The sequence below is a fragment of the Leuciscus leuciscus genome, assembly GCF_965113295.1.
Source record: "Leuciscus leuciscus genome assembly, chromosome: 4".
NCBI classification, from domain to species: domain Eukaryota; kingdom Metazoa; phylum Chordata; class Actinopteri; order Cypriniformes; family Leuciscidae; genus Leuciscus; species Leuciscus leuciscus.
The window spans coordinates 567,256-577,255 of record NC_138728.1 but is presented as its reverse complement, the minus strand read 5'-3'; the positions used below and the strand labels follow the sequence as shown (position 1 = coordinate 577,255).

At 41.4% G+C, this 10,000-nt stretch overlaps 1 protein-coding gene and 1 long non-coding RNA gene across 4 annotated transcripts in view; both read left to right on the top strand.

The window, feature by feature from the left end:
• Positions 1-626, top strand: part of LOC309498015 — a 1,502-nt gene extending 876 nt beyond the window's left edge. Inside the window, exon 2 of the long non-coding RNA XR_014205804.1 lies at positions 1-626. This exon is cut by the window's left edge and continues 75 nt beyond it. This is a non-coding gene — a long non-coding RNA (uncharacterized lncRNA).
• LOC309496838 (chemokine-like protein TAFA-2) overlaps positions 1-10,000 on the top strand; it is a 34,755-nt gene that overhangs the window by 11,738 nt on the left and 13,017 nt on the right. For all 3 annotated transcript variants that reach the window (XM_082166979.1, XM_082166978.1, XM_082166980.1), the window contains 3 exons: positions 4,257-4,342; positions 5,184-5,339; positions 6,830-6,954. In XM_082166979.1, coding sequence (XP_082023105.1) covers positions 4,258-4,342; positions 5,184-5,339; positions 6,830-6,954 — 366 coding nt within the window. In that variant the 5' untranslated portion in view covers position 4,257. The remainder of the gene's footprint in view (positions 1-4,256; positions 4,343-5,183; positions 5,340-6,829; positions 6,955-10,000) is intronic.

The following is a 10,000-nucleotide window of genomic DNA, read 5'->3' as shown; positions in this document are numbered from 1 at the left end:
CTTCTCCTCTCTGTGTCAGACACCACAAGAACAACATAGAGGAAATGACAGACAACATGCTTGACGTGCAGTTTATTAGACATTTATAAATCCCATTGTGCTAAATCAATGCAAAAGTATATATATATATATATATATATATTAAAACTGATGTAATGTATATTTTTGAGTAGTGAACTTTGACTTTTTGAAATTTAAACAAGTTTCAGCTGTAAACATTTCTAAATGTTTAAATTCACCTGACATGGAAAGTGTACCAACCTACCCATACTTGAAAGCAGTTTTTACCAGTATTTGAGAGATCTACAACCCTTTTCACTCATCATTAAGGCTCCTCTGGACGATGCATTATCATGTATACTTTAATTACTATAATAAAATAACCAAATAAATAGGTTTTATAGATTAAAGTGATGTAGGTCTTGAATTTATCATATTATGTTAAAAGTAAATGCACATGGACACTAATGAAATAATGTGTGTGTATAATCATGTTTTGTTTGAAAATGTAATATTATACATTAATATATTATGTATTAATTTATACAGTAATAAGTGCATGGGGTGCATAAGCATTGTAAACATTAAGATTAATGAAATTTCACTTAATTAAATTATACATTTTACTTGTTTGCAATGGATTTTTTTTAAGACAAACACCTGTTACCTGCAAGTCTCTGTCCTTGTGAAACCATAGTGAACATTACGTGATACCTTTAAATATTCTAGTTTAAGAACAAAAAAATAGTCAAGTCATCTTCATTTATATAGCACTTTTAACCATGTAGATTGTTTCAAAACAGCTTTACACATATCATTTATGGTAACAGGGATTGTTTTGGCTTTATAGCGGTTCTTTAATAAAGTTATTTTCCAGCTAAAGTTATTGTTCATTGATTCGCTTCCGTCGGAACGATCATTTGTTATTAAATTAGGGGCCGCTAAGACGACACCATTCTCTCTACACAGACTTTAAACGCGAAACTAAATGAAATACTTCAAAACAACTGCAACACGGTCTTTAACCAAGGTAACAGTTAACGTACGTAGCCAGAAATATGTTAACAAACGGCAGGCAATGCTGGTTGACCACTATAAACATTAAATACTAGCAGATTTTTTTCTTTTAAAAATAAAATTACTGTAACTACAAACACATACTACATTCACATATCAGTGTATTATATACATATTGTAAATCAATTAATTTATTGACTACAAACTACCAAAAATCAAAGTTCTGCTCTCTAACTCCATCGATTTGAATTGGCGCTGAAGCACTTCCTGGAACTATCTGAGGTCTACGCGAATCACGTGACAACTAAGCATTTTGAACTTCCGTTGTCGCAACTCTCTCTCTATATGGCTCTGCACTAGTGTTACTCCACACACACACACACACACACACACACACACACACACACACCTGTGACCACGTTACACTAGTGTTACTCCACACACACACACACACACCTGTGACCACGTTACACTAGTGTTACTCCACACACACACACACACACACACACACACACACACACACACACACACACACACACACCTGTGAGCACGTTACACTAGTGTTACACACACACACACACACACACACACACACACACACACACACCTGTGACCACGTTACACTAGTGTTACTCCACACACACACACACACACACACACACACACACACACACACACACACACACACACACACACACCTGTGACCACGTTACACTAGTGTTACTCCACACACACACACACACACACACACACACACACACACCTGTGACCACGTTACACTAGTGTTACTCCACACACACACACCTGTGACTGCGTTACACAAGTGTTACTACACACACACACACACACACACACACACACACACACACACACCTGTGACCGCATTACACTAGTGTTACTACACACACACACACACACACACACACCTGTGACCGCATTACAGTAGTGTTACTCCACACACACACACACACACACACACACACCTGTGACTGCGTTACACAAGTGTTACTACACACACACACACACACACCCCTGTGACCGCATTACACTAGTGTTACTCCACACACACACACACACACACACCCCTGTGACCGCGTTACACTAGTGTTACTCCACACACACACACACACACACCTGTGACCGCATTACACTAGTGTTACTCCACACACACACACACACACACCTGTGACAGCATTACACTAGTGTTACTCCACACACACACACACACACACACACACACACACACACACACCTGTGACCGCATTACACTAGTGTTACTCCACACACACCTGTGACCGCATTACACTAGTGTTACTCCACACACACACACACACACACACACACACACACACACACACCTGTGACAGCATTACACTAGTGTTACTCCACACACACACACACACACACACCTGTGACCACGTTACACTAGTGTTACTCCACACACACACACACACACACACACACACACACACACACCTGTGACCGCGTTACACTAGTGTTACTCCACACACACACACACACACACACACACACACCTGTGACCGCGTTACACTAGTGTTACTCCACACACACACACACACACACACACACACACACACACACACACACCTGTGACCGCGTTACACTAGTGTTACTCCACACACACACACACACACACACACACACACACACACACACACCTGTGACCGCGTTACACTAGTGTTACTCCACACACACACACACACACACACACACACACACACACACACACACACACACCCCTGTGATCGCGTTATACTAGTGTTACTCCACACACACACACACACACACACACACACACACACACACACCTGTGACCGCGTTACACTAGTGTTACTCCACACACACACACACACACACACACACACACACACACACACACACACACACCTGTGACCGCGTTACACTAGTGTTACTCCACACACACACACACACACACACACACACACACACACACACACACCTGTGACCGCGTTACAATAGTGTTACTCCACACACACACACACACACACACACACACACACACACACACACACACACACACACACACACACACACACCTACCTGTGACTGCGTTACACTAGTGTTACTCCACACACACACACACACACACACACACACACACACACACACACACCTGTGACCGCGTTACACTAGTGTTACTCCACACACACACACACACACACACACACACACACACACACACACACACACTTGTGACCGCGTTACACTAGTGTTACTCCACACACACACACACACACACACACACACACACACACACACACACACACACACCTGTGACCGCGTTACACTAGTGTTACTCCACACACACACACACACACACACACACACACACACACACACACACACACACACCTGTGACCGCGTTACACTAGTGTTACTCCACACACACACACACACACACACACACACACACACACACACACACACACACCTGTGACCGCGTTACACTAGTGTTACTCCACACACACACACACACACACACACACACACACACACACACACACACCTGTGACCGCGTTACACTAGTGTTACTCCACACACACACACACACACACACACACACACACACACACCTGTGACCGCGTTACACTAGTGTTACTCCACACACACACACACCTGTGACCGCGTTACACTAGTGTTACTCCACACACACACACACACACACACACACACCTGTGACCGCGTTACACTAGTGTTACTCCACACACACACACACACACACACACACACACACACCTGTGACCGCGTTACACTAGTGTTACTGCGCAGCTGCTGTTTGTGACGCTCTGTTGCTGCATGTGCTCTGTGGAACTACATTGCTTGGTGGAGGAATAAATGTGTTATAACGTCATATTTTATGAATAAAATAAATATTAATGTGAATATTTTTATGGAGTAATCGTTTTATAAAAGCAATAAGTCCCTTGAAGCCGTGATTTACAGTGGATTTAGAACAGCTGAGGGGTTTTACTCCGCGTCGAGCCTAACAACGCCCTCAGCTGTTCTACACTCACTGTCAATCACGGCTTACTGCTTTCATTTATGATGATTACAAAAATAATGTGATAAAAAGTAAACAAAAAAGCATCCCAAGTGTCAATAAAAAGATCAGAGGTTCAGAAAGTAGATCCGGTCCTGATCCCGTTCCCTGTACACTAATGCTCCCTGTGTGTGTGTGTGTGTGTGTGTGTGTGCAGGATGAGTGGGAGAGTTCAGAGCGTTCTGGCACCAGTTCTGCTGCTGCTTCTCCTGGGATCTTCAACACAATCCAGGGAACATCAGGGTGGGTTTCCCCCTCTCGTCTCACACACACTATAAGACATATTGTCTTATTAATATTCATAATATTCATTCATATAATATTTCTATTGAGGGTTAGGATTTATTTATTTTTATTTATTTTTTCAGTAAGTAATTTTAGTGATTTGGTTTATTTCAATTACTCATTTTTATTAATCTAATATTTACACACTCACTCACACACACACACACACACACAACTCAATCACACTCAAACACACACTCTCAGACTCACACACACACACACTCAATCAATAACTCTCTCCCACACTCTCTGACACTCACACACACACACACACACACACACACACTCATAGTCTCATATAAATGTCAGCAGTAATTAAGTCCAGTGCGCAGCAGCATGTAAATAATTCAGTTGCTGTAGTGAGAATAGTTCGTTATCAGCTCAACACTAATATCATCATCATCATCATCATCATCATCACAGCTCTGAGTGAATAAAGCAAAAGCAACATCAGTCACACGTCACTTCAGTGTTACGATTCGGTTTTAATTTAGTTTTCTCTTCATTTTTATTATAGTTAACATTTTCTTGTCAGTTTTTAAAAGGGCCTATTTATTATTTTAGCTATTTGTTATTTTCGTTTAATTATATTTTTATGAATATCACACACACTCTCATACACAAACACACTTACACACACACTCGCTCACTCATTCGCACACTCACACACACTCTCACTCACTCACACACACACACACACACCCTCTCACACACTATATATACCTATATATTGTTATTTTAGCTATTTGACACTATATTTCAGTAGTATTTGAAGTGTTTTGTGTGTGTGTGTGTGCAGTGGTGCGTGAGGTGCGTTCGGGCACGTGTGAGGTGGTGGCGCTGCATCGCTGCTGCAATAGGAACAAGATCGAGGAGCGATCGCTGACGGTCAAGTGCTCCTGCTTCCCGGGACAAGTGGCGGGAACGACCCGAGCGGCTCCGTCCTGCGTCGACGGTACGCACACACACACACACCACCATCCCACCGATACTCTGAGTAGGGATGCAGCGAGGTGAAAAATTTGGCCGATAACCGATAATTCTTTATATTTGAATTACTATTAGGAATTTCACTGTTTGAGCAAAAATATTTGTGATTATTGGTTTAACCATTATGCAGCATGACTAAAATATAGTGATGCACCGATATGAAAATGTTGGCCGATACGGATAACCGATAGGGTTTTATAGTTGAATTACTATTAGGAATTTCACTATTTTAGCTTTTGAGAGTTTTAGCATTTTTCACAATGTCAATGATAATATTACAAATCAAGAAACTAGTAAATGAGTAAAATAAAGCATGAGTTTTCTTGATTAGTGCTTAAAGTCCAAAGTGCAAAAAGTTAATCAAGATTACATTTTATTTAGCAAAAACGGATGAAAATTTGCTATGACAGACGATAACATTTAAAAAAAAAAAAACGATGAAAATGTCCATATATCGGCCGATACCGTTACGATGGCTGATATATCTTGCATCACTAATTCTGAGATACCCCTGTTAGCTGGAGATAATGCATCCGGTGCAGTTTTACATAAAAATATGAATGATACACTTTTTATTTTCCTCATGAATCAGAGCGCATCATGAGCATCATTATTAGTCTGTCTGTTAATGAAGAAACGTTAACGGCTGATTAAACTGTGATCATCCCACCCATAATGCTTTGGCTCGCGGATGCTCTGAAATGAATCTTAAAGGGATAGTTCACCCAAAAATGAAAGTTAGCCCATGATTTACTCTCCCTGAACTCATCCTAGGTGTATCTGACACTCTGTTTCTGTTTTGAAGTATCGAGTGCATCATAACAGTCATTCACTGCCATTGTAAAGCTTGGAAGAGAGACAGGATATTTTTAAATATAACTCTGATTGTGTTCGTCTAAAGAAGAATGTCATATACACCTAGGATGAGTTTTTACATTTAATCATTTAGCAGATGCTTTTATCCAAAGCGCCTCACAAAAGAGAGCAATAGAAGCTGTTAAACTAACGATAGGACAACAATATGCAAGTGCTGTGACCCTTCCCGGTTTAATCTAACGCCGTATGTGTTTTTTTTAAATAATCAAATATAATAGATAATAGAATAGAAGATAAAGTGTTAGTATTAATGGATCGTGTATTAATGGATCAAGTGTTGCAGATAAAGCCGTTTCTTGAAGATGTCCGCGGACTCGGCCGCTCCGGTTGGGTTGGAGAGTAAATCATGGGCTAATTTTAATTTTTGTGTGAACGATCCCTTTAATGAGCAGGACGAGGACCAGACCGGTTCTGATGGGTTCGGGCCCCTGAGTGCCGTCTGACCTATCACTGACATTCTGTCTCTGACATTCTCTGCAAATTAAAGTTGGGCTCTAATGTCCTCCATCGTGTCTGAAACACCTGCTAGTCACACACTGACCCATCACACACACACACACACACTCTCTCTGTGTTCAGCCTCGATCGTGGCGCAGAAGTGGTGGTGTCAGATGCACCCGTGTCTGGATGGAGAGGAGTGTAAAGTTCTGCCGGATCTCAGAGGCTGGAGCTGCGCCACCGGGAACAAGGTCAAGACCACCAAGGTATGCAGATACGTCAAGTTCAAGCTCACTTTATTTGTATAGCACATTTACAACAGACACTTTACACAACAACCAGATGAAAAGATAGTAAAACCTGCACATAAAACACAGATAAGAGCAGCAAACCTGACAGAACGGTGTCAGACTCAATATAACATAGTAGAACCAACCAATCAGTGTCCTTTAATACCGTCTTTTCATCTCTCTAACTAATCTCCAGGGAGTCAAATATAGCTTTGCTTCTTTGTGCATGATTTAAACTGGCCCATTATGCTTTTATATAATTTATTATTCTACAATATTATTGATCTCCTGCATTGACACCATTATATGAGAACTGAACTGAGCTGGACGATGACATCACGATTTGTCCAGAGCGGATATATAAATGAACTAAATAATTAATTTTCAACAGAAATGAACCATCACTGAACTTACTTAAGCTGGACTGACGCTATTTTCTTCTAGAAACAAACTTTGTTGCATTATATTCCTGTTATCTCTGCTTTGAAACATGTGTGCAAACATGTGTGAAACAACGCTGTGTAAATAAAGGAGACTTGACTTTTACAAACATTCCCGTTCATGCAGTGTGTAATAGAGCTGATGTGAATGTAAAAGCTCTCGACAAATAGAGTTATTGTCTCCTAAAAGAAAGAAGAAACTGCTGAAACGAGTCAGTAATTCCAGTCTCACATGTAACTAATTTCCATAATGCCCGCCTCTGGTCCTGATTGGCTGAGCAGCGTCTCTTAGCCCCGCCCTCAAACACTGTAGTGTATCTGAGACTGGAAGAGTTTGGTTCGTGTTGTTCATGTGGAGAAGACGCTGTTTTCTGAGATTGATACGGTAAACCCCACGCCATCGTCACTGTTCGTATCACTGAGATCAAGAGCTGAGATTCAGATATGATAATGAGCGTTTGCTTTCTGACCAATCACAGCAGAGCAGCTCTCAGAGAGGCGGAGCTTAGAGAGACTGAATCTCCCAACGAAGCGTTTCAGACACTGAGAGAAAAGAGCTTTTGACCTTTGATTCATGTAATATAAATAATATAATGTCAGAATTGTGAGATATAAACATGCAATTCTGAGTCTTTTTTCCCCTTAGAATTGGACTTTATATCTCACAATTCTGAGAAAAGATGTAAATCTAGTCTTCATCGATCTAGTCTCGTCTTCTAATCTTCAAATCTAAATTAGAAATCTTTAAAATAGCACATTCTGGGCACTTAAAGTCCTCACATTTGATGTTTTATGTCATTTTTGTTGCATATAATGACATTTGATGTGCTTTCTTAACACTATTCATCAGCTTTTATCACATACATGTTGCTCTAGTAATTTAATCTGCTAAACTCTAACCATTCTTAAAAGATTCATTTACTGGAAAAGCAAAATGACTTGTTTTCTGAACAACATAAGTGCGTTTATGCTTAAAAATCAAGGGTGGATGAAACAAAAACCTCCGTTATGCTGCGTTCACACCAAACGCGAATATGCGTCTGGCGCGAGTGATTTCAATGTTAAGTCAATGGTAAGACGCGTTTACGCGCGTCTGGAGGTCTTGCGGCGTGAATGAGGCGTTTAGCGCGGCGCGGTAGACGCGAATACGCCTCATTCGCGCGTCAAGTTCGCGCGAATTGAGCGTCTGGCGCGTTAAAGGGATAGTTCACTTTGAATAGAAGTCGCCTTGGCTACGGCAGTTCATTGGAACGAAACCGTAGCCAAGGTGACATCTAGTGTATATATCTATACCCGCCCGCGCTCTCAGATCACTTGGACGTGGCTGTGTACAAGAGGTAAAAACGATATAACTACTGTTCGTTTTCTCACACAAACCGCTCGTTTCATTATATTCATTATATGACTGACAGACAAGAACGGTTTGACCTAAAAAAATCAAAATTTAAACTACTGCGGAAAAAAAGACACCTACATCTTGGATGCCCTTGAGGTAAGCTAAAACATACCAAAATTTAATTTCAAAGTGAACTATCCCTTTAAGCGCGTTAAGCGCGAATGTTTTATGTAGTGTTTTTAGTGCATTCTCGCGTTTGACGTGAATTTGGGTCTGCCGCCCGAGTTGAAAAATCGGAACTTCTGCGTCAATTCGCGCCGCGTTAACCAATCAGGAGCCTGCTTGCTGCTGTCACGTGGTGAAGTGACAGTTTATAATGTTATTTTATGTTTGGCCTCAATAAATTATTTGTAATATGACTAAAATGCTTGGTGTGCAAAGCAAATCTTTCACATAAAAACTCGATTTCAATATATGAGAGATACTCATTTTGTATTGAATGCTATTTATTCCATATCTATTCTAGATTATATGAAACATTATTATTCTAATGTAAAGACAACAAACACAATTAAGTGTATAAAAACTTTTTTTTTTAAATCACAGGACAGGTTTCACTTTTGGAGGCTGGCTCCATTTATTATCAAAACAAAAATAAATGACAGATTAGGTGGGTGCGGGCGAGGGTGAACCTCGCGCCGGGCTGTAGAGCGCGGGCTCGACAGGCATAGACCACTCGAGGCCGAGGCCTTATACGGCCTACGCTGTCCTCGTCAGCGTCCTCACCGTTAGGTCCACCAAACCTATCCTGGAGCAAATTGTGAAACTCCTGAAACCCTCCGGAGGGTCTGGTGGACCCGAGTACAGCGACGATGTCCCCTACGCAGTTGTTTCTGCTCTCCAGAGCATATACGAGCGGTGACTCTCTCGATTAATGCTAATGCTCAATAAACATCTAAAAAAGATGGCCGCCAACGGGTTTCGAAACTTTCGCCTCTGACGCGCGTGACGCGCGTATATTTCGCTTCAAACTTTTGTTTTTACGCACGTCGATTTCGCTCTTGACGCGCGAATGAACACAAAGTGGTCACCAGGGATGGAAATTAGCACCCGCCACCAGCCAAATGCGGGTGATTTTGTGTTGTGGCGGGTAAACTCGCTTCACCTACCGGCCACCGTGGCGGGTAAATAAAAATAGCATACTGTTTCACATGGACGGCGGACACTTTTAGAGAAGGCACACCTT